Source organism: Melanerpes formicivorus, unplaced genomic scaffold (genome assembly GCF_026170545.1).
Source record: "Melanerpes formicivorus ecotype bairdi unplaced genomic scaffold, bMelFor1.0.p_v2 SCAF_226, whole genome shotgun sequence".
Classification (NCBI taxonomy): Eukaryota; Metazoa; Chordata; class Aves; order Piciformes; family Picidae; genus Melanerpes; species Melanerpes formicivorus.
In genome coordinates, this window is record NW_027142578.1 from 263,633 (window position 1) to 289,984 (window position 26,352).

At 41.3% G+C, this 26,352-nt stretch overlaps 1 protein-coding gene and 1 long non-coding RNA gene across 5 annotated transcripts in view; one reads left to right on the top strand and one right to left on the bottom strand.

Annotated features, from left to right (window-relative positions):
* Positions 1-26,352, top strand: part of LOC137458152 (uncharacterized) — an 81,596-nt gene that overhangs the window by 52,575 nt on the left and 2,669 nt on the right. For all 3 annotated transcript variants that reach the window (XR_010991580.1, XR_010991581.1, XR_010991582.1), the window contains exon 4: positions 21,935-22,054. This is a non-coding gene — a long non-coding RNA (uncharacterized lncRNA). The remainder of the gene's footprint in view (positions 1-21,934; positions 22,055-26,352) is intronic.
* Positions 25,152-26,352, bottom strand: part of MTX2 (metaxin 2) — a 37,356-nt gene continuing 36,155 nt past the window's right edge. For both annotated transcript variants that reach the window (XM_068169837.1, XM_068169838.1), the window contains one exon: positions 25,152-25,648. In XM_068169837.1, coding sequence (XP_068025938.1) covers positions 25,438-25,648 — 211 coding nt within the window. In that variant the 3' untranslated portion in view covers positions 25,152-25,437. The remainder of the gene's footprint in view (positions 25,649-26,352) is intronic.

Genomic DNA, 26,352 nt, shown 5'->3' on the forward strand with positions numbered 1-26,352 from the left:
ATAATCATTGTACTTCTGAATGTGTGATACTTATCAAAGCTATAGACAAAAGAGCGTTCCTAAAGAGCAGCCTCAGCTTTGCCCCGCATATGCCTAAGGGCTCATTATGGCAAAGCTCGTTGCTGGGACAGGGCCTTTGGTGCATTGCAGTTAATTTGGGTTAGAAAGAGGAGCTGATGTGTGGAGATAAGTGTTCTCTAAGTTTTGTGTATTGTTTGATCTCCAGAACTATGAGATCATTTTTTCCCAGTGCATTCTTCAACATAGAGACACAGTCTTTGCAGATACTCACTTAGGGCTTCATATGGTGTGGCCCCCATGCTACCAGTCTGTATTTCAAAGCAGGCAGCTCTTACCAGCAGCTGCAGCAATAAGTCACTGTTCAGCATGCAGATGCTGTGGAAGTCAGGTGTCGTTTTAAAAGTTCCTAGTAGTGATGCTGCTGATTTAATACACATATTGATGCCCACTCAGTAGCATATACACACTCAGCACACAAGCTTGGTATCACAGAATGTTAGGGATTGGAAGGGACCTCAAGAGATCTTTAAGTCCAACCCCCCTGCCAAAGCAGGATCACTTTGGGCAGGCCTCACAGGAATGCATCCAAGCAGGTTTTGGATGTCTCCAGAGAAGGAGACTCCACAACATCTCTGGGCAGCCTGTTCCAGTGCTCCATCACCCTCACTGTAAAGAAGTTTCTCTCATGTTGTGGTGAAACCTTCTAAGTTCAAGTTTGTATCCATTGATCCTTATCTTATTACTGCACACCACTGAAAAGAGATTTGCCCCCTCCACTTGACACCCACACCTCAGATATTTATAGACATAGATCAGATCCTTTCTGAGTCTTCACAAGAATGAACAACTGCAGGTCTCTCAGTCTCTCTTCATAGGAGAGGTGCTCAAGTCCTCTAATCATCCTCATGGCTCTCCACTGAGTTCTCTCCAGCAGGTCCCTGTCTCTCTTGAATTGGGGAGCCCAAAACTGGACACAGTATTCCAGGTGTGGTCTCACCAGAGAAGAGTAGAGGGGGAGAAGAACCTCCCCAGACCTGAAGAATTTCATACTGAAGAATTCAAAATAGAAAAGTTTACGTCAGGGAAGAAGTGGAATGCAATATAGCTGGTCCTGATTTCAGCTCAGAAATCCCATAGGAAGAAGACAACAAATGTTCTGCTGCAAGAGGAATATTTGAGGCTTACCACAAATACTAATGACGTCAGTGCTTTCAGTCTTGTGTTGACAGAAGTGTCAGTTGCTCTGAGCTGCATTTGCATGCTCATCTTTACACAAATGTTTTCAATGTTTTGCACATAAAAATATGGACTTTTTTTTTTTAGAATCACAGACTTACAGTAAAACAGAAATGGTTTTCAAGTGCAAAGTAAATATGGCTAAAAATTTTTCACTTAATACTCTGCCTGACTATTTGAGTCACTATTTGAGTCACATGCTTTAATTTTGACACAGCAAAAGAGGTCAAAAATTTTTCTGGGCTGAGGTTTACAGTCTGCAGTTTTAAAAGTAGCACTAAAACAGCTAACTGTAGCAATTCACTGTTTTAAGACCCTTTTCTGCCATCATGCTTCCTATGAAATAGTGTGAAATCACCACACTTTATGATGATTTAGGCAACTTTTATCTCTGATGGTTTCATAAAGTTGTCCACATCAGCTTGTAAGCATTGATTTAGAGGAAGTTCATTTGTTTGGTGGTGGGTTTTTTTCCCTTGATTTCTCCACTATTCCATATAAATTTTTGTACTGTCCTTACCATACTGTCTGAGAACCACCCCAAGTGCACCAAAAACCATGACTAACATTTCACACATGGCTTATTCTTTCTTCAATCCTCTCCTTAGGAAGAAAATTGCATGCATAATGGAACATTTTGCTTTGGCAGAGTGTTATGGTTTAATTGTTGTTTTTTATTTAAAGTCTATGGCATGTGTTTATTTGAAAATTGAAGAATTATGTCTTGTACTTAGAAAAGAAGTTGGTGATATTTGCTGAAATTTGCTACTGCAAAAGCTCATTCTTGGCTAACTCTTGAAGTTTTGGGTTCTTCAAAGCCAAACATTGGCCTAGTGTCCAAAACGTAGTTATCTATCCTCTAGGAATCAGGATAGGCAATAGAGAATTTGTTTTATGTGCTTACAATAGCACAATCTTGGTTTACTACAAATGTTTCCATTAAGTCCTTTCTGATAAATATGAAAGTATTGTGGGATCTTCCTTTGGTTCTTAACACTGTGTCTGCTTGCTATGTCAGGCTTCTATTCCATATTCCACAACCACCTTGTGAGCTTCTTTTGAAGCAATATATTGATTTTAAAATTGATGTCTTGACTTCTTCATCATTGCCCATTTTTATTTAATTGATTTTCTTTCTACATAAGCTTATGAAGGCTCTGTGAAATAAAAGGGGGGGGGAAAGGCAAGCAACATCCAACAGCTGGTTTCTTACTTCTGACTAAAGATACCATGGCATTTCTCAAGGATGAGTTGACAGTGCTAATTTTCTAATATTTTTTTTCAATCCCCTATATTTAAACTATAAATCTATGTCTTCAGTACCCTCTTTTGTTGCATCTTTATGGCTTATTGTATGATGCTGCTGTGTGTTGCTAAAACATTTTATTGCTGTCCTCTTAGGGATTGTTTATGCCAGGCAGAGTGGCTAACATGCACATGTTTGTGTATACAGCACCCACACACATTGTCACTTACACATACTCAGCAGTCAGTAATAAAAGCACTTTGGTGCTAAATAAATTGAAAATGGTATTAACGCAATAAATGTCGAAGCAGGATTGATTCTGTGTATTTTATAGCATCTGCTATTGCTCTCTGTTTTCAAGCTACAAATATGTTAAAGTCTGCATAATATTGCTGTTTCCAGATACAATACTGGAATTTGAGAGTGCCAATATCAGCTTGTTTTATTTAGTATTAAGTTTAGGCAGGGATTAACCACTCAGCATGTGAATGGTGTCTTGTAGTCTGTATTTCTGATGCACGTGTTCATTCTTATCAGTTGCTTATAAACTCAACATTGAAGATCAAATGTCGGTGTTAGAAGGACAGTAATGACTTTAAAATTATGAAAAGCTACCTAACTAACTCAGTAGCAAGAGGAACACCTTCTTGTCCCCCTCTTTGATTTCTGTTACATAGAGGAGCTAATATGCCATTATTCTGTATTTACTCTTTCTATCTAGTTCATTTACAAACATAAGGCACAAGAAAGCAGTGATTAGTGTATGTAGGTACAGAAAGATGTTTTACCAGTTAATGTAATGAAGCAGTATAATTCATTCTTTGCTGTCTACATTATGTAGAGGGAAGCAAATGTGCATTAATCATGCAGAAAGCAGGAAATTGAGATGTATGGAAGGGAAGAGTGATATGATACATGAACCCATCCCCCAGCCTCACAGAGCTGGCAACAGGTCCATTTTTTAATAATGTGTGTTTTGACAGACATATCATTTGACAGGCAGGGCTGACCAGAAGAGATGTAAGGAAACAGCTACTTATTAGCAAGAAAAGGGAGGGAACAAAGCATTATCACATCTAATACAAAGTAATACTGACCTAGTTAGCATCCCCTATTGCAGAGGTGCTAGCTAACTGACAGGTTTCAGGGAGCAGCCACCCATGGGGAGTTGTCACTGAACACCAACATTTCTGGTTAGTGGTACAACATGTAGGGGTTGCTGCCAAGGCTAACAGTGTTCAGCATAGTTCAGTCCAAGCTTCCCAGCAGCCTTGCTTCCTGCCCAGAGAGAAAGGGGCAGAGTGAGTGGGACCTTGGCCTTTAGAGAAGTGTGAGTCCCAGGTTTGTAGCCTGTTTGCTGTCTCAGGAGAAGTTGCCTGAAGTTTGTCCTGGGGCAGAAACAAACTCAGCCTTCAAGGTGCTACCTGATCTTAGGCTCAACAGCCAGCTGGGGCAAGGGCAGCCAAGGGCCAACACTCATGCTGAGAGTAGAGAAGCACAGAGAGCTTCTATCTCCTCCACTCATTATGCATGATGTGTAGCCATACTGTGCGTGTCCTCATGGCTCACAGAGGGAGATGAAATAATTCGAAATCTGCTGTGCCAAGTGGAGCAGCACTTGCATGTTTCTCCCTAAAATGAGCCTGGTTCCTGGGGTGGAGGGCTAGCTTGGCACTCACTGTGCCAAGGCAAGCAAGACTAAAACTTAGAGTCTGCTCAGCTGGTTCCTGTCTGAACTGTATCTTGGCATTCCTCTTCTGTCACTCTTTTCCCAAGACACAGCATCATGGCAAGGCCAGAGGGGCAGTGGGGCACCACTTCCCTGCTGCACTCCAGGCTTCTCCAAGAGGGGATGGCACCCCACAGAGAATATCAGTGCTGCTTTGATAGGCCTGAACTCTCAGTTTCTGAGATCTTTGGCTGGGCTGTTGTCCCTTCACCACACACTTCTTTGCACAGGAAAAACAGGAACCAAGTGCGAGCTGGTTCCCAGCCTGGTATAGCTTCATTTTAACCCCTCTTCTGTTGCCAGTCATGCAGGTTAGTGGAGGCAGGACATGGAAGTGAAAATCATGACCTTTGCAGTCATAACACTGATTCATGGCCTCTGTTATTTTGTACTGACCAAGGCAGATGTTGCTGAAGGGCACTACCATATGCTTCTGTGTGATTAAATTTCAATTCACAAAATGCTGCATATAACATTTTTATATACATTTATATGCTTATATACATTTATACCTACTTTGAGTTGAATAAGGTCATAAAAATTATGAAGATTAAACATAAGAGGAAAATCACAGCAAAGGGAGCTCCACTTGATGTTCACCAGCCTAGCATGCTTAGTGCTACTTTATTTATCTGCTTCCTATTTTTTCACTAGCTGTCACTTAAGGAAAGTTAAAATATTTTTTCTTGATTATGAGTGTCATAAAAAATGATCACTGTTTATTTCATTGCTGTTTTATTTCCTTTTCTCCTCTCAGCTCTGATTTTTATACCTGTCTTGATTTTAGGTTTAGTTCATGGGAATTTATTTTGCTTTTCTATTTCCCCAAATTCCAAAGTGCTTTATACTTAAAAGAAATCAGATAGATTGTTCCAAGGTAAAAGATATTTATCTTGCCTAGTCTCATACTCAGGAAAATAATATGTAATAAAAGTAAACCTTTACAGAGAAAAATGATGCTTATGAAATCCCAGGCATAAGCATTGGGTAACTCCAAATCCTTGTGCTGGCTCTAAGTAACAGATTTTTACATTTACTTTATTCTTAATTATTTGGGGACCATTAATTTAGAACTGTGGTTCCATTTAATGACACAGAGGACTAGGCCTTGTTACTTTCCTTGATTTTGATCATTCTACTCTCCTTTCTCTTTTCCCATTCTCCCCATAGTTTCCCTCACACTAGGACAAAATCTGCAGGTCTGTACTGGTTTGCTATGAAAAAAATCTTTTCCAAGAGCCCCTGGATGATCTTTCCGGTCACTTTTTTGCCATGTCATTTTGTCTCCAGCTGCCAGAAGAAATTTTAACTGCATCATAGTCACGACTCAAACTAATAACATATGAGAGCTCCAGAAGAAATTGTTTATAAAATTTCTGACACAGTATGTCTTGTAATACTGCTCTGTGTCATGTTCCATAGTTTTATGTCCTAATCTGACATTATGAGATTACATAATGCATTCGATCTTTAAACAAGTATTCCTTTGAAATGTTTGACAGAGTTACGGCACTTCAGGTATTATTTCTTATTATGGGCAGATAGGTCAAATCTGCAAACAATTTAATGGCCATACATCGCTACCCTTGTCAAATCAATCCTCCTAGTAAATGTGCTATCAGCGGTAGGAGCATTTAGAAGTCTAATCCTTCAAGGTGCTAAACAAACCAGTCCTCTTAACTCCAAGTGGAGCTGAAGGCTCTCAGCACCTCGCTGGAGAAGGGCTCCAATTAGCCTACTTTTAATAGTAATCCTGAATGCATGGACTTCCTGCTCATATATTAGAATTCAGACTGCCCTTTAGATTTACTTCATTGAAATTTGAGAAGAAGCTATGCAACTGTGGACTAAAGTGGCTCCATATGCTTTTTGGCTCCACTATATGCTGAGGATTTGTATTTTTCTTTCTCTCAGCTGAGAATGTTGCTTTCAGTTCTGCTGAGCTCCAGAGAAATGTGGTGTTCTCATTAACACTTTAACCCTGATCCCAAATAAATTACCTCATGCCACCATTTAGCTTAGAAGCAGCAGGCAAATTGAAAGGATTTGAGGTGTCAAAAGGGGGACCAAACTTGACCTCTGAATCCTAGGAAAGAAGTGTTTCCGTCTTTAAAGAGTTGGAGAAGAGAACAGTGCCTGCAGTGCACGCAGCCTCGTGGAGCAAACAAGATATGATTAATCCTCAAACAGATTGTCGAAAGAAGGCTTGACAGACCGCCTGGTTTCCTTTGTTGGACCACTGACCTTGTGTGTGTGTACATTAGCTGAAGTGCTGTCTGTAGTGGGAAACCATCGATCTCTTATTTTACCTGGCTTGCCAGATTGCTCAAGGGGACTTCCTCTCTGACTCATCCAAACAGACAAAAGTCCTAATGACAGAAAGAAAGTGCACTAAGAGCCAGATACTGAACCTGTGAGATTTCCAGGGCATTTCTATGTTTTATGAAGGTATCGTGCAAAGAGCAACTTTCATTTCAGGGAACCACAACAGCTTCTCCCCAGCGCTACCACTTTCATACCTCCTCCCTGACAACGTATCACAAGATCTATCTTCTGATATGCTGGGAAAGTCTTAAGGCACTTTCACCCCAACACTATATAATGCCCAGGTCAGGAAATTGCACCAAGGAAATAGCCTATACAAATGGCAGCAGATCTGACTAGAGCCAGTACACATCTTGACCTCCTGTCCCTACTGCATAACCAGCACTCTTTAGACATGTTTCTCTGTGAAACATTTCAGATATGCAACAGAGGACTGAGGGAGAAGGAGGCAGGGTCATGACCAACAAGTCTGAAAGGGAATGCATGCGCCTGGGAGGCAAGGGGTGATGCAGTATGTTCCCTCAAGCCTCATGCAGGTGCACTGAATAAATCAGCCTTAGATTGCTTTAAAGTATGCACAAAAATTTTTGTAGCCTGGAAAGCACATAGGAAGGGTGTCTGGGAAAGAGAAGAGGGCCAGCACTGCTCTGCCTTGCTATGAAAATTAACAGGTTAAATCAGGGAGTATATGGTCATTGTAAGGAGTCTCAGATGGCTTGGAGCCCCAGCTGAAAGAGGAAAAATGCGGCTCTGGAATTGGACCTTGTTCTTAGGCCAGAATTAATAGGAATAAGACCTCTGAATACCCTGACTGCAAATGATGACTTGTTTCTGACTCTGCAGAGCCCAGCTGTGAAGAGCCCTGGAGCCATGACATATTAAAAAAGCTAAAAAAGACTTTTAAATTGGCATAGAGAAAATTAATTCCATGTCCTAATGCTGACAGTTTAAATATGTAATTTTTTTCCCAGAAGCCACTAAAATAAATAATGTAAATATTTCTTCATTGTAGCATGGTGTTCCTGCTTGCAAGGAAGGCATTTGTGTTCATGGAAGAGCCAAATAAATATGCATTTATTCCAGCATAAAAGTTCACTTTATAATAACAGATTATTGGTGAAGTATCATTTAGCTATCATGCCACACTGGTGTTGAGTAGTGATGTCGAAGCTAATTTTACTATTTAATGAGAATGAATCATCACTAAGTGAATAATGAGAAAATACCTTTTGTAACACAGTATGTAATTCCTCCCTATTTACCACTTTCTTCTGAAGAATAAGTGGTTTCTTCTTGCTCTTTCAGTTTATTACAGCAGTATAAACTCCTCATGTATTGACTGGGTCTGTGTACAGGGGTGCATATACACACATACTCTTCTTAAGCTAATTTGAATAGCTGTGGCTCACAAATGTATCTCAGGAGTACTCAGTAAGTCTCAATAAACTCATTATATAAACCCAGAGGAATTTATTTACTAAATATTCCTAATTTGTTAAATAATACTGGATTTTCTTGGGAAGTTCCTAACAAGGGACATTATAGTAAGGAGTGTAGGGAAATGAAACATTCTGATACTGTTTCTAGTACACAGAAAGGCATATCATCTTATTTCTTTTCATATAGGAGCTGGCATGGTTAAAATCTCCTTGCATTTATAATTATGACAACAGCTTCAATTCTTCTAAATCTTAATCAGAAAAACTGACATTTGCTGTGGCTCAAAATTATTTTCTTAATCAAATTATAATATTTAACCATTTCTCATAACAAGTTGAGTGAAAAATAGGTTGGTTGTTCCTATCAAGGAAAAAAAAAAAATAGGTGTTGACGAACTTTTCCATGAATTGTCAAGGGGAGGTTGTCAGGATACTTCTGTTTTGATTATCTGCCTGTTCCTATTCTTGTGTCAAAAAATCTACCACACCCAGGCTTTCAACAAAAGCAGGGCCAAAAAAAGACCTCCACAGTAAATCAGTAAAGACATTCAGTTTGTATGAGCTTAGAGATTCAGCAGTATTTAATAATGCAAACTCTGCAGGTGCTGCTCCACTGGTCACTCACAGTGCCTGTGTCTCACCAAAACCATCATCTCCAGGACACAAGCAAATGTCTCCTACACAGAGGACATGGGGCTCCAAAACTTGTGGTGCAGCTGCATTTTATACAACCTACCAATTATTTAGAAAAGTATATGTTTTAATATATACATTTATTCGTTGCACTAATCTTTCTGTTCTCAAAACCAAGGAACACATTGCTTATGGTTTAATATTACTCAAAATTGTGTATCATCTTCAACTAGCCCAGCACTGTAAAGTGTGCTTCATTTTAAGCATGTAATTGCCATAGAAATTAAAGGGAATCTTTAAAAGTGTACCTTTAATGTTCTGCCAAATATAACCAGATTTCCAAGGAGTAGTTCAGTCAAATTTACTTGCATTCCCTTAAATATAACAAAGCAATTCCTTTAAAGTTTATACACAAGTACCGTTTCTGCAATTGCAATGATACGTAACAACACTACAGTAGTACAGTAACAGTACAGTATCACCAAGGTTGGAAGACACCTCAAAGATCATCAAGTCCAACCCGACAATGTCTGTCCCATGGGCCTGGGAAAATACTTGGCAGTTCTCTGTATGCTGCATGGTCAGACAGTGATTTGTTTGCCCAAAATGTTAGATAATCTGAGTCCTAAGCCTACAGGGACTATAAGTGAGAAAATATACAGTAAGTAAATGCCTTTCCACTCACGAACAACCAGAAATACCACTTCACAGATACTGTCAGTAGAACTAAGCCACGTGATTAAAAGTTATCTTTCCTTTTTCTTTGTATGATCTACTGGTATAAATATTTAAATGACTGTTAACAGTTTAATATAGGTTATCTTGATCACACGGAAATATGATATGATTAAGTTCCTCAGTGTACTTGTCTGTATCAGCTTTCACATACCCATTTACAAAGGCTATTGTCTGAATTCCTGAAAACAGTGTTGGCTCAGTAGCCACGTTTCTTCCTGGGGAAATGTAGATGTATATGTATACCCTAGGGAGAATTTTTTTTAAGATTCATGACCAAGAAGTTTGCCTTCTAAATTTCCAGATAGCTGATGCAAAGAAGGAGCAACAGAGAGTCACAGCCTCTGTGCTGCTGGCAGGAGTTGACTACTGAGATCTCTTGCTCAGATCGGGTCTATTGCCATCTCCAGGTCAGGCCAGCCATGGCTTCATATGTCTTAAGACCTCCATGGATGAAGATTTTACAATCTCCATGGATGACCTACTCCATTGCTGTACCACCTCCACAGGCAATGTAGCCGTGCTGGTATTCAGCAGTGTGCTCAGGTAGAGCTGAAGGCCCACGGAGGTCACTGCCAGGTGGCATAATGGAGATTTGTAATTTACTAGTATGCAAATTGTCTACTGGCCCCCAAAGTGAAGTAGTAAATCAGAAACCAGGACCAGGCTGGCTTGTCATTATTGTTGCCTTAGTATTGTCTTTTCCGAGGCCTTCACTTAATGGTGGAGATCTCCCAAAGGCAAAAAAATTTGCCACAGGAGGAAATGTAGACACAGCTCTTGGAGTGGGGTGAGACTGGTAAGTCTCATTTGCATTAGAGGGTCACTCTGAAGTACCATGCTTGATCTGGCATGACCTGGCAAGAGGTGGTGTGAGCCACATAGAGAAGATTCTAGTCTGGAGTTAATTCCATTTAACCAGAAGTGTGTTGCGCTCCTGAAAAGCTTAGAAATGTAAGCATCACATTCAAATGTGAGTTGGAAGCAGGTTGTTGCTTGCAAGTTTTTCCCAGCCTGAAAGCCTGCTGCAGCTTGTGAATTTAATTTTAGCCCTGGAACTTGCTCCAATTTTGTATGGTTAGTGAAATCCAGAGAGAAACCACATTTCTACATACACCAAGAATAGCACAACAGCATTCTCTTGACAATTAAGCCCTCTCCAAAGAAGTGCCTCCCAATACCAAGGGCTTGAACCAGGCTTTCCCACCTGTCAAACACATGCTGGGCCATTGCTATTTCATAGCAATTGCTCCCCACCCTTTCCTCCAGCAGCTCCAGCTTAGCTACACGGATTTCATTAGTGAGTTTTTCCCAGCCCCAGAAAACAGGAGACACAAAGAAGACCAGGAGCCAAAGCTGCTCGGTGCTGTGGTTTATACTGTGCTTTGCTTTGTCTCTGCCACCCATGTTGTCAATAAAATAACAACAACAAAAAAATCTTTTAAAAGTTAGAGAAGCATTGGTTTGACTAACAGCCTGCTCCCTGCAATGTGTTTGTATTTGAGCTTATTGAATGTTCATTATGTATCAGACACTCAGCCTTGTAAAATTGATCCAGGAAAAGCTCAGCCACACCAGCCAGGTTCCGGCCTTGCTGGTTATCTGTTGAGGAACGCATTACTTTTGCTTCCATGCACAACAGCACAGCAAAAGCTCTCTGAAGCAACCTACCAGTGAGGGCACAATAATAGCTGTTTTCCTGACCATTAATTCACACATCATGCAATCAGTCAAATGAATCTGTCCTCCTTTGCAGCTCTTGTGGAGATTGCTGTCCTCTCGGCTCCAATGAAAGGGACCCCGACTTGGTAGCCTGTGTCTCTCTTTAATTAGAGCTAGTGATAACCCACAGACAGGCTCATTTTGCCAAGAGCCATATATCACACAGCCATCACTGCCTGCCACCAACAGATTGCTGTCCATATACAGAGTACTTCTGATATGAAGATAGCAAGCATGGGAACACCCTATGAGACCACAAATAGAGTTCTTGTAACCCTCCTCTCTGAGGCTGTTCCACTCAGCATGGCTGGGTTTTCATGTGATTCCCTGGCTTTAATTCTGTTCCCAAGTCAGAGCTGAAAGTGGCACGTCGGCCTTGAAAGGGTGCTTTGAAAATGCCTGCATAAGCAGTCCCAGCTCAGCACCAAGCTTAACTGCTCCAGAGCAATGTGCATTTTAAGAAGAAACAGCTTTGGCAGTCCATCAGCTTTCATCTTGTTGCTGCTTCATACTTTATGTCACCACCATATTACAAAATGAATACTCCATATTACAAAATGAACACTGAAAATATTTTCTCTGCATTCTATAGACTTTATTTGTTGTGCTTTGTTTTCACACAGTTGTCTTACTTTCATGTCTAGAAGATTAGTAGTATTATTATTAAGGGAAAACAAGTCTGGAATTAATCTGATTTAATGTTTAATTATCAATTACCATGTTTTTTAGATTACATTGCAGAATGCCTTTTTACAGGCTAGAACAGAGATGCAGAGTAAGCTGGGACATGGGGACACTAAGACCTCTTCAGTGAGGCTTTTCAGCAGTAGCATCAGCCATTGTGTGTTGTGAGGTTTAGTTCAAATTACTGTGGCTCTAATCAAGAGAGCAGGCACAACAATTGGACAGGAAGCTGAAAAAATAATAAACATTTTAAAGCTGAGCTGAGAGCACCCACCTGGATAATTTAGTCCTGAGCATAGCTCAGTTTCGCCAGCCTTCTTTGTCAGCAGCTGTTGTCTGGAAGGTTATACAGAGTGCTATAAAAAGGAATAAAAAAGGAGCTGAAAAAAAGATTGCTGCACGTGTGTTTAGTATCATTGATGTAAAGGCAACAGAGTATTTCTGTGGCTTCTTTTGAAAGCTGATAGGGTTGTGCATACCTGGCTGCCTTGCCTGCAGAAATCCTTAACAATACAGATAAAATTCTGGTCTCTGAAGTTCACAGATATAATGCAATTGGCATCAGTGAGAGGGAAGGGTGAGACTGATTTTCCCTGAGTCTATGCCTTCTGCCTGCCCCGGAAGTACGGGCATGGATCTGGCTATGTCAAAAATCCCTTTTCAGGAGGCACTCACATGAGCTGCGCAGCTGCAGCCCTGCCACCTACCTTGCTCTGAATTTAGGAAAGGGATGTGCTGAGGAACCCTGTCTCAGACAGAGCCAGCGTGATACATGGCAGCACTGAGGTCTGCTTTGAACACTGAGAATGATCTGTAGATATTCAGTGCAGGCCTGTGAACAAGCCCTTCCTAGGAGGATAGTGGTAGCATACATGTGAAACAGACCTGTCTTCATTGTATAGGGTTCTGCATTAGGGCAGTGGACACATGATAAGCTTTTGAGATCATTTCCAGGCTTCTTAATTTGCACATGCAGTATAACTGATAGCACTGTGTAGGCAGCAAAATGAAGAGCAGGGAAGCATCATTGGCTGAGAAACCTGGGGCTTTTTAGTCTGGAGAAGAAAAAAATGAGAGTGGATTTAATAAATGCTTATAAATGCCTAAGGGTTGGGTGCCAAGAGGGAGGGGACAGGCTCTTCTCAGTTGCACCCTGTGATAGAACAAGGGATAATGGATATAAACTACAGCACAGGAGGTTCCATCTCGACATGAGGAACTTCTTCACTGAGGGTCGCAGAGCACTGGAACAGGCTCCCCAGAGAGGTTGTGGAATGTCCTTCTCTCCAATCTGGATGTGTTCCTGTGTAACCTGTGCTAGATTCTGTGGTCCTGGTCTGGCAGGGGGAGTTGGACTTGATGATCTTCGGGGATCCCTTCCAACCCCTAATATCCTGTGATCGTCCTGCTAAACATGGGCCTGTAGATAGTGCTGCCCTCAGACAGGTTTTCTGCATTATTCCAGAGTAGGGAGAAAGCTGGAGCTGTGTCCTTAGGTTTAGCAGGACTGGAAATACTCAATTTCTACTCTCTTTACTTGGAAGAAAAAAAAATAATCTTTTTTTTTCATGGCAGAGTGATGGTAATGGTGGAGTAAGATGACTAAATATTGAATGCAAACTGTTTAATTTAACATAGGACTTACATCCTCCTGGCAACTGTCAGACAAATTGTTCCTAAAAACTCCTTATTAAACGTTGCTTAGACCATTGTCCACATTTGAAATTTAGTTTACATAAAGATTTAGAGGTAGTGCTAAATAATTCCATGGCAGCATGATCTGTTCTGCTTAGTATGGAGTAGTTCAGGAACAGCTATTCTGCAGCAGCTATTTTGGATCAACTCAATGCATAGTCTATTAGAGGTATTGCTTCTGCTGCAGAGTAATGAATCATATTAGCAGTCAGGAAGTCACTTGTGTAATTGTCACTAAATATAACGAATACAGGGCTATTTAAAGGATTTGGGGATTGTCTGATGTTCTGGAAGATGCTATTTCTCTGTGGGAGGAAGGATAGAAGCCCCTTATTCCAGCTGCTCTCAATGGTTTAGTACAGAAGAAAGGGAGCTACCAGGATTTGTGCAACAGGATATTGTCAAGCTTTTGCCATTCCTGTAGAAAATGAAAAGGGGGCTTCTTAATTTGGAAATTTGGCTTGTAAGGTAGGTATAAAAGTATAGCAGAATTCCTCTTCCTATTAAAGCCTAGCTTATCAATTTGAAAACCTTTCTCTTTGGTTATTTCATCTGAGTCCTGTGTTAACACAGGGCTAAAGCCTGTGTTGCAAATCACAGCAGAGACTCTGAAAATACTCTGATTGTTGCAGATGAATTCCCTGGTGCTTCATTTGACAAAAAGATGGATTGGGACAAACTCCAGAGTGTTATTATTATCACCTACATGAAAGATTGTTTCTTTTATTTGTATTAATTACTGATTAGTGATTTCTGTATCTTCAGCTCTTTCAGGTGTTTTGAATGAGATGTATTGCTTTCTACATTTTCTTATCTAAAAGGAACGCTGGCAGAAAACTGGTATCTCAGCCACCATGCACAAGGGAATCATTGATGTGCTCAGACGCTGTACTTCAGGGAAAACCCTGGGTGAGATTTTAGGAGAGGTAAAAATAAGTTCACAGATAATACTACAGAGAGCTAATTTTCCACCCAACAATAACATCATGAGTAAATACACTAATTTAATTTAAATTGGGGTGCAGAAGGAAAAAGGATCTGAGTGTGTGGAGCTCCTTGGGAGTGTGGTGGTTGAGGAACAGCCCAGAGATTGCAGCACTTCCAGCTGTGAGAGGAAAGGGGAAGGCAGCTCTTCGTTGGCCAGCTGAATAGCCCAGCAGGCTGCCCGAACAGCTCCTCCAAGCAAACTGTCAAGGCAGACATTTTCTACCTGTGGTAATGCTTGGAGTTTTTCATTTATTTGGAAAGAAACACAACAGAGTGGCTCCTTACACCTTCATGCTATCTAGGACAGATAGGGTATGGGACATGTCCTTACAGCCCAGTCAAACCTTATTGCTGAGGCAACAACCCTTGGGCTTGCAGTTGTTAATGTGGCTCTCAGTAGTTACAGCCTAGTCATGGCAACAGTCGCAGCTGGGAAGGCTTTCTCATAGAAAGCCTCATGGTCTCCCCATTAAGGGTGAGAAAAGGCATTAAAAGGAGCAGTTACATATGAAGCAGGTTGTGATTAAGAACATTAAATTGTTACTGAGCACTCATTTAGTTTGTGGAGATTTCAAAATGGAAAAATCCAAAGCAGATTGCCAAGAATTAGGGTTGCACTTCAGCATTCTGCCTGAGAATATTTTTCAAAAGTCTTCCTGATGTTCAGGGATATGGCTTTCATGCCTTTTGTGCATAAAAATGAGCATAACATCTTGGATGTGTGGAAGTGAGGCAGTTAGTTAAGGTACCAATTACCATGACACCAAGATTTTTTCAGGTGACTGCATGAAATCCAGTAGTGAGCTTTGCATGACCAGGGTTTTGTTAAAAAGAGCAGTTTTAAAATAGCCTGTTGTACAACATCAGTTGATCTGTCATCTTCCATAATTCATGAGCACTGGGGCAAGATTAGACAATAGAGTCTTGGGTGAGAATTCATTAATTTCCTCCATGTTTTTAGAAATGTCAGAGGTGTAAAGCTGACAATAATAAAAGTCAAACTCCTTAGATATATCTACTGCTAAGAAGAATATTACTCTGAGCATCTCTGATAGTATACAGTGTCTTAGTGTGCATGTGTCTTTAATTGGTATGCAAGAAGTTTATCTGCTTTACTGCCTGCACTTATCAGAAAAGATATAAAATGGGATGGTGATAATGGCTGCCTTCAAAGAAGAAGATATGTTCTTTCAAGGGTGTAAGTGCAATAAATCTTTCTAGTTTAAGGGCTCACTGGAAGCAAAGAGATTCTGTTCTGCTGACAACTGAATGTGGGGAACTTGCCCAGGGGAAAACAAGTCATGTTTCTCTATTCAAAATACAGTAAAAAGTCACAAAAATGTGATATTCCTGAATGTATATTACAGCATTTCTTATTGAATCCTTCACCAGTGAAGACACACTTACATGCTAATACATTTCTCAGGTCATTAATATAAGGTATCTGACACTAAATGTACTTAGAATACACTTGTGAGTGCATGTCAAACTTTAGTAAAAAAAAAAAAAGAGAGTGAATTTTAGGTCTTTTTAAAGGTCTCTTTAAATTGGTCTGCCTGGTTTGCCTGTAATAAAAGAGACAATGCTGAGTTCATCGCTATTCCAGAACCATTCTGCATGTCTAGGGAAAGCAGAGTTAGTAGTACAGGCACCTACCAGGTCTTGAAGGGATCTTTTGTGAGTTGAAAAGAAATCAGTATATTTACTTTAGAAAAACTCACATTATTCATAAGAGTCAAATGTTGTGCCTGTTACAGAGAAACGAACCAGACAAGGGTGTTTTAAATTGATCTGTCAGTATGGTGCTTTCCAGTGCTCACTTTGTTCACACAGCCAGCAACTGATGCTGGCATGAATTTAAATAATTCCCCTTGCCTTGAATAATGACAATGAAAGTTGAGTAATGGCATCTAGGAAATATCCTAACTTTTGTGGAGCTGCCTCTTATCTAGGACTGTTTGTTTGCTCCTCGTCACCCCCACACACACCTCTGCCCCTAATTGCAGGGAAGTGCTCCACACAGCACATGACTAAACAATAATACAATTTGATTTGTGTCACAGAGTTCTGCAAAGAACAAATCTGTAAAATTACACCATGCGAAAGCTTAACACAATGATATAAAATGGCAGTGGCACAGTTCATATCTTAAACTGACAGACTGATGGTGATTATTGCAAGGACAATGCCCTGCATATGTCAAACGATTTGCAAATAAATTATGTCACCTTATCCTCCATTATTTTTTTTGCAGAGGACATAAACCATGTCACTAATATTAAACTGTCTGCAAAAAAGCCTACCTCAGCTTTTTCCTAGCTGAGAATGCAAAGACATCTGCACAGAGACAAACATGCATATGGCCATCATTTGTCCAACATCTTACACATTGTGAAGGTTTTTTACTTGAAATGCCAACCTATGTGGCAGATGATGTATGTGTTTCTTCAGTCCTGTGATTACCAGCACAGAGCTGCTCTGCAGTGCTCTTCACCTCATCAGTTCCACAAGCTGCACTCCAAGGTGTGTGAAACATTTGCAGGAAGATGGCATCTGACATGCAGCAAGGCAAAAGCATTCTGGTGTGAATATTTTACTCCAGATTTTGTTCAAATCAGGGTCAGATTCTGACCTGGAGAAATTAGTGTGGGTAGAGATTTAGCACCACAAACTAGCAATTTGAAAATTGGAATGAAATGTATTTTAAAGATGGGGAAGCAGAGGAAAGTGGTGCTGTCTCCTGAGTGACTCCCAAGGGGCTGTAAAGGAGCAGGAAAGGGGGAAGGCTTTATAAATGACCTGTGCTTTATTCTTTTGGAAATAAGCAGAGGACAAGGCAATCTTCATCATTTCTATTTGTTAAGTTTCATCATCTCAGCTGCTGGGTCCTTTGTTCAGGTTTTGATGGTTCATTTGTTACTACCAAGAAGTGCCTTTGAAGGGCGATTTTCAGAGGCTGTTATGGTTAAAAAAGCAGCAAAGTATGCAGTGTGGTGGTTGGAGTAAGGAGCTGGGAAACCGGCCTCCTGCTCTAGATCTTGCCTTGCTCACATTTGGGATAGATTACTTGCAATCGCTGTTGATTGACTTACTATTCTTTGAGGCAGGTTTTTCTGACTCATCCAGTTGGCTGTTTGCCAAGTATTTCATAATCTTTGGCTAGAAACTACTCATTTGATTGCAGATCAGTCACATTTAAAATGGGATGCATCAAAAAATTTCTTTTGACTTCAGTGCAAGAGATAGAGAGCAATATACTTAGAAACTCAGAGCTGATGTAAGGATTGGAAGGTAATTCCTTTTCTTATTACCACCAGTTTTTCTTCTTTTGGAAGTGTCATTTAAGTGTTTTGCATTTTTAACACTTTCATGAGTGAGGAATCTGCTTCTTGCCCTTCCAAGCTTTTCTCAGCCTGCTTCTCAGTAAAGCACAGTTTATATTGATAATTTGTTATTACTATAATACAAAAGTGCCAACAAAATTTGGGAGTAGTGCCTTATCCAAATGAGTTTTAATATTACTCTCCTTTTTTCCAGTGTTGATTTTTTTTCAAACTTATAAGAAAAAAAAAATAACAATAATTACTTTATTGTCAGAATTGTTTGTGGCAAGTTAGAAAAGCAGATTTTAGGCACCATAGTTTATGGAAACGCAATGTGTTTCCTGTGGCAGTAGCATTTGGACTCAGTATAGCTACGTGGAGCAGAAGGTGGTCAGCCTGCAGGATGCTCCTCTCTGCCTAAACAAACCCCAGAAAGCATGCTGGTTTCTCTGTTCATACTAAAGTGATTTTACTGGCACAAGGAATCTCTTTCAAAGCAGAGGGAGAAATGCAGTCCACAAACCTTTCCTAAGAGTAAGCGCCTGCCTTTTCTAGTGCAGGAAGATCCTGAAGCAGCAGCAAAGACAGAGGGATTATGAAAGGATGTCAGGGAGAAGAGGCAGCAGGACAGGCCCCAGGAAGATGCACTGAACCAAATGGAAGTGCCTCCATAGAAACAAGTCTGCAGGAGCTGTCATCTGTGTGTCAAAAGCATTTCCATCAGATGACAGGCAGCACTTTCCCCAGCAGTATTTTTAGGCTTTGCTACAAGTGTGCTTTGGCATAACAGCAAGACCTTTCCACTCATGCCTGCATGTAAACACACAAGTCACAGTGGGTCTCTGATCTTTATGCGCACACACAGAAACCTACCAGCCTTTTCCAAAATGTTATAACCTACAATAAAATATGCTGGAGAGAACTTTATTTAAGTAGTACTCTTCCCATAATGCCCCCAAACTACTGATCTTCATCAACTGGTTCTTTAAACATGCCACGACACAGACTAAAAGCTGCAAATGAAAGAGATCACGGAGATAGGCAGTAATCTCAGCTATATACTTCTTGGCTAGGAGGCATCGTAGATCAAGATGCCATGCACTTCTGAGGGAGGGAGCTGACAAAAACTGCAAAGGAATTTCAGAGAGGAATTTACAGGAACTGGGTTTAAAAAAGCAGTGGATTTAGAGAGAAATTTTTACTGCCTTGACAAGAAGAGAAAGTGGACAGCTCTTAATCTAAGCAGTCCTAATGGTAACATCTGAGAGATGAAGGGTAATTTTCACAAGATACTCTCAGGCATAGCCCTATGCACCAGTGACAAAAATGTTATTGCAGCAGTGAGAGAATGGTGTGACCAGCAACAAATAGCTTCAAAGTCAAGAAAATCTGGCCAAAAATTGTACTCCATAGCTCAAAGTAGAGAGGGAAAAACTGCTGCCAGCCAGGAGAGGATGACAGAGACAACCTAAGATGTACAACTAAGGAGGTGGACTAGTTGCTTACAAATCTTTGCTAGGAAGAAGGTGTAAATTCATGCTGAGAGAAGACGAACTTGGAAGATGCTCTGGGAACTGAGTCATGTAATAATTTGACCAGACTAGCTGGGTGATAACTGGCCTCCTTTCTAGCTCTGGAGTATTTATGATGGCTAAACTGCACTGGTTCATCCCCACAGCACCTACGACAAGGTTCATTCAGATACCCTCTGCCTACTTAGGTTAGGAAAATGGTCTTTTGTTTGCAACAAGCCCTCTGCAGCTGCTTTTGTTTTCTATGAATGATCATATTTTTCATTCTTGTTTGTAACTGAACAGAGGTCACAAACCCTGAAAGACCAATGATTTGAGCAGTGCTTGTAGGCAAGGTGATCATCATGCCCTACATTCTTAAGACCCCTAATTTTCTTCTTAAATCATGATAAACTTCTAGGGGAGGGGGGAAATCTAGAAGAGAGAATTTATGTGACATAAACCTTGCTTACAAAACGTTCTTTATTGACAAACTATGTTACTGTCAAGATTAAGCCAAATAGGAGAGGCATGAGGTCATGCTGACCTCTCATGTCAGCTCACTATTTCAAGTCAGCATGGCTTAGTAGACAGGAGTCACTTTGGCTGCCACAGATGTCAGCAGGGGCAGTCTGTCTGTGTCAACAGTAGGAAGCTCTTCACCTCACTTAGTACCATACCTGAACACTGCTGTAATATATTGGAATGGTTGATGCTCTCTATGGAAAAAGCCTGTGCCTTCTTTCCCACAAATGAATTCATTGGAAGCAAGAAACATCTCTAAAATTCTATTTTTCTTTTTTTTTTCTTGTAAGCCTCATTAACCAAAGCTGGACCCAACGTTTCTGTGTGCTTTCAGTGATGACAATTCTCTCCCAGCCTGAGTTCTTCAACCACATTGAAGGCTAACAGTTAGTTGTTACATGTCACTTATGAACCCAGAATCTCCACTTCTGTTGGCCTTGCTACGCAGTCAGCTCCTCACCTCCCCACAGCGGTGTTGCAGGAAGATGATGTGCTATGTCACAGTGACTTGGTGGCTTAGGGTTGCGACAGCACATGCAGACTTTGTTTCAACATAACCACTTCTGTGTAGGCCAGCCTTCTTTTGTCTTTGCATGTGAAATGATTCTGATCAGGTGGCTGATATTCAGAGGCTCTTTTAATTACATAGGTGACTAATGGCCCCAGTATGCATACAGTTATCTGGGTGCAAGCTTTAATTTATTGACATTGCTGATTTTGTTTCCTGCACCCCTATTATTGCTTTCACACAATGGTGTTTTGCCAGGCTGGTAACTGTTCCTATGGGCAAAACCTTCCAGCCCAGACAAGCCTTAGAAGGTTAAAGTCATGTGAGTGTTTCTTCTGAGGTGATTACACAATGGGCCTTGAGCTCCCAGCCAAGTGCTACTTTTTTACAAAGCTGGAGTTGAGATTGCCAGCCAAGTATTGCAAATCTCTGACACAGATGAATGCATGTTAGCAGTGAGTGAATGACAAGAGCGATCAACCAAGCAAGTTTCAAACCACATCTGTGTATAGTCTGACTTTGCTAACGTTTTCTACTTCCAACTCCTACTTTTATCCTAAGATCAGATAAGGAGTAGCGCTTTTTCTTTGTAACAATTCATTAATCAGAGAAATGATCCTTGCTAGTGTTTAGATGTTTTACTTAATTTGGTACTTCTGGCCTGCTGCCCCAGTAGTGCCAAAATTATTATTTCTCACCCAGCAGGTGATAAATAACAACTTCAGTCATGATTAATACCATGAATTTCTCAACCTGACTAATGCAAAAAACTTCAAACCTGAAGAACAAGTGGGTGCTAATTGTTGTGAGAGCCATTGGAGCTGCACTCTGCTTGTGGAGAAAGAAAGCCACAGGAAATGAAGCATTTTCTAGCAGCACAGCTGATCCTAAGAGGCATCATTAAGTGCAGCTCAGCAGCATTCTCCATGTGCAGGTCTGCGCTAGGCTCTTTTTTCCCACAACACTGAGCTTTAAGTACATTTGAGAAGCAGGAGAATGCCAGGTTATTTTCCTTTCTTCAGGGAGAAGGGGATATAAAAGGCAGAGAAAATAGCAGATCAGTATCTCATTAACACTACTCGGAATTATACTTTTTATTAACTGATATGTGAAGAGTGATGTATACTGGTAAAAGTTGTTACCAATAAAGTTCTTTTGCATAACATCTGTCCTGAAATATCATCACAACATCATAAAATGTAGCATCACAACCTCCCCAGAGGGACACAAAAGCCAGAGGGTCCCAAGAGCTGGACACATTTCTATACAGTAACCATGGCTGCAATCCGGGCCACCTTCAAATCACAAGCTGTTTTGCTGCAATCTGTGGTGGAGCAGGATGGCTGCTCCATCTTCTATGCTGCACATGCAGTGGCAAGAGTACCTGACATCCATAGCTTAGCCATACATAACAATGATGTGCTCGTCAGGCAAACTAGACCTCCACAACATCTGGAGTGGGTGACACCACATAGGAGCAGACAACAAAATTCATCACAGGCACAACTAGGTAACTGTGCTGAGCAAAATTAGTAGCTTCCACAATGCCAACAGAAGCATCTTGGGAATAGGAGAGCAGTCATGTTTTCACCCGGACTGTGTCCCATTGTTTTAGGTCTACCAGGCAAGGAATGCATCTGCTGCTTTCCAGCTAGCATTAAGGTCAGCTTGAGCACCTCCACTTGAAGCTATTCATTTGTGGAACAAAACAACTGCAAGAAGCAAACCACCATGGGCAAGTACATTGTTCAGACTCGCTAATGTCTATTTGCTTGTCGTTGTGAGTGCGTTTATGACTTAATATATAGGTTTGGTTGAGTGACTCCTGCAGTACCTGGTGGGACATATTCAGAGGACATAGCTTCAGCCATGGTGCAGCTGCTCCTGACACTCTTCGTTAGAAATCTAATGTTTGTCTTAACTTCAGGAAACTCCACCCAAACTTCCACCCGAATTAACCTCTGGGATCTTGGGATTTTTGAGCTTCAAAGCTAGGAAAAAATAAAAATCATCATCCACACTGTTCTGCTATACATGAAACAGGCCATGGGCCTCCCTGGCCTGATTCCTGTATCTAGTGCAGCTGTTGTACTTCAGTCATGGGAGATCTTCTAGGAAAAAAACACAACCCAGGAGTAAAACTCCCACAAACTGCACTTACACAGCCTTGTCTACTAGAGGGCCACTCAGACCAATAGACAGTCACAGTATCACAGTATTGCTAAGGTTGGAAGAGCCCTCGAGGATCATCAAGTCCAACCTGTCACCACAGACCTCATGACTAGACCATGTCACCAAGTGCCATATCCAATCTCCTCTTGAACACCTCCAGGGATGGTGACTCCACCACCTCCCTGGGCAGCACATTCCAATGACAAGTGACTCTCTCTGTGAAGAACTTTCTCCTCACCTCGAGCCTAAACTTCCCCTGGCGCAGCTTGAGACTGTGTCCTCTTGTTCTGGTGCTGGTTGCCTGGGAGAAGAGACCAGCCCCTTCCTGGCTACAACCACCCTTCAGGTAGTTGTAGAGGGCAATGAGGTCACCCCTGAGCCTCCTCTTCTTCTTCTCCTTCTTCTCTTCCTCATAGGGCTTGTGCTCAAGGCCTCTCACCAGCCTTGTTGCCCTTCTCTGGACACATTCAAGTGTCTCGATGTCCTTCCTAAACTGAGGGGCCCAGAACTGGACACAGTACTCAAGGTGCAACCTAACCAGTGCAGAGTACAGGGGCACAATGACTTCCCTGCTCCTGCTGGCCACACTATTCCTAATGCAGGCCAGGATGCCACTGGCCTTCTTGGCCACCTGGCCCCTTTACTTGGCCTTGAATAAGTGCAAATTAAGAAAAAAACCACAATGAATTCTTTTCCATTTTCTCCAGAAGTCTATGAATGCAGAAAAGCAAGTTTGAAAGAAGTATCTGGGTTCTCAGCTACCAACCACTTCAATAGCAGAAACTGTCACCGCGCAGTCAAGAGCTGATGGGTTTTAGAGAAGATATTCAATATACATATGTGAAACTTCAAGACTGAAATGAAGGACAAGAGTGATTTTCTTCTCCTGGCAAGGGTAATTTGATAAAAGGCCAAGACCAATGTGTAAGGGGATTTGACTCCAGTATGACTCCTGTATCAAAAAGCAGGCAGTAGGAACTGAGCTCAGTCGTCCCAGCCAAGCTGACAACAGAAATGAGTAAGCAATGGTTCATAAGCCACATAGCTGAGGAAGACTCAGCCAGTCCAAGGCACACAGCTGTTTTCTGTTAAGAGAGAAGGGAATGGCAGACAAAAATCTTAGGACTGTAACCAGTCCAAGCCATTAAGTATTTTGACACTGAGTATAGTCAAAAGAATGTATTTCAGACTTAGAAAACACAATGGTTCTAACAAGCCAAGCAGCCTGAGCTGGTTCCCAGTTGTGTCCAGGACGTCCCGAGTGCACATAGACTGTTTGTGCCATGACCACATTCCTGGAGTGGTTGGTGCTTTTGGAAAAGTGCCAAGTACAACTGATGCAGCAGAACAGTGATGGCATTTAATGTGTTTGAAGAAAGACCAAGTCCTTGCCTACAGACCAGAACTCACCCTTAACAAGTTCCACAGTGCCAGAGTTTTGGAGCACCACAGTTATATTTCTTCATTTACTGTGGGATTATTGTGCCTGAATTAATTTTGGCTGAAACAGGAAAACTTAAGCTCTCTAATGAGTCCTTTCATTCCCATCTCAATAATTCTAACTAGTTTACCATGCAACTGTCTTCCAGGTGTCCTGCCAACAGGATCCTACTCATTAACTACACAGACATTAATTAGATAAATATAAAACTTAGTAAGAAAGGCATTTAGAATCATAGAATTATTTGAGTTAGAAAGGACCTTTAGGATCATGAAGTCCAACCATTATCTAACTCCACCATGCTAAAACATGTCCCTTAGCACCACATCTGTGTGGCTTTTAAACATTTCTGGGGATGGTGATTCAACCACCTCCCTGGGAAGCCCGTTCCTGTTTGAAAATCCTCTCAGTGGTTTCTTCTAATATCCCATATAAACCTTCCCTGGTACACTTTGAGGCCATTTCCTCTTGTCCTATCACTTGTTACTATGGAGATGGACACCCACCTCACTACAACCGCCTTTCAGGTAGTTGTAGAGAGCCATGAGGTCTTCCTTCTGCCTCTTTTTCTCCAAACTAAACGACCCCAGTTCCCTCAGCTGCTTCTCATAAGACTTGTGCTCTAGACCCTTCACCAGCTTTACTGCCCTTCTATGGACTCTCTCCAGGACCTCAAGGTCTTTCTTGTAGTGAAGGGCCTAAAACTTCACACAGTAGTCAAGGTGTCCCCTCATCAGTGCCAAGTGCAGGGACACAATCATTTCCCTACTCCTGCTAGCCACACTATTCCTGATGCAGGCCAGGACACTATTGGCCTTCCTAGCCACCTGGGCCCACTGCTGGTTCATGTTCAGATGGCTGTCAACCAGCACTCCCCAGTCTTTCCCTACTAGGCAGTTTTTCAGCCACTCTTCCCCAAGCTTATAGAATTGCATGAGGTTGTTGTGACCCAAGGGTAGCACCTGGTACTTGCCCTTATTAAACCTCATACAGCTGGCCTCGACCCATCCACCCAGCCTGTCCATGTCCCTCTGTAGAGCCTTCCTACCCTCAGGCAGATCAACACTCCCTCCCAGCTTAGAGTCATCTGCAACCTTACTGAGGGAGCATTCAATCCCCTCATCCAGATCATTGATAAAGATATTAAAGAGAACTGGCCCCAGTACTGAACACTGGGCAACACCACTTGTGACGAGAATGATTGGAGAAACTTCTACAGTTTTTGTTTTTTTCTTTTAATACAGATACAATATTTATCCAAGGTCACTTTACAGTAAGCAGCACACAGGCTACTAAAATGGAAGTGCCCATACAGTCATCTGAGATTAAATGTGCACTCTATATTCTACAACACAAGAACTGCATTTAGAATTTCTTCTTGCTGAAAATGAGAATGATCTGGCAGCTTCAAAAAGCTAACACACATTTCAGTTCTCCAAATCGGTTCATTGAACAACAAAATCCAAAACTGAAATGCAATCCACAGCAACCACCAAACACCACCCTTATCTCAGTAAGGACCTCTTAGCAGATCGGGCTGCAACAGTTGTAGAGCTGTCTTTATCATTACCCTCAAAGTACTGCTGCTCTATTCGACGACAAAAGGCTGTGAGATTACTGTAGTTCTTCACTTTTTCAGAGAGTTCATCAGTGATCAGTTGAGTAGTAAGGATTGTGAACAGATGTCCAAATACCAGAGCATCTAATTCAGTTGGTCTGCAAAAACGGGGGAAAAAAAGAGCAGATATTTTGAAAGGCAAGTCCTCATCAAGGAAAAAAATAAAAGCTACCTAACATTTGGAGAGCCAGGCAATCTAAGAGTTGGGAAGAAATCAAGCAACACTGAATTTAACAAATGCATGAAAACTCTCTATACAATATGTAAGCATACTGCTAGTTCTCAGTACGGCATCCTCCTTTGCTTTCAGTGGCTTGCAAATGTAGAATTACTTCTTAGAAGCAGGGGAATTACTCATCCAATATCAAACTATTAGTTCTGTAACAAAGGCAAATGCTTACCAGGTCCTTCTGTGATTCTTCTTTTCTCTGTGGATGTATATTTAAAATACAGCTATTATATCATAAATTGGGGGTGGGGGGGAGGCAGGGGGACATGAAGCATAACAGCCTTTACAGTGCTTGGCGTGTGCTTCGTGAGAGTCAGGAACTATTCAACCAGTAAGAAAAGGAGCTCCAGGATGGGAGCAGCAGGACACATCTCTTTTTTAAAAGGCAACTACACAGAAGAAAACAAGTGTTTCGGGAAACAGTGGGCTACTGAACTTTTTCCTTATTTTAGCTACCAGCCTTCTGAATTGTCATCTTCGACCTCCGCAGATGAATAGCCAAAGTGGACATAAAGCTAATTTTTTTCCAAATACATTAATAACTTTTAAATCCTTCTTTACCAGTATTCAATG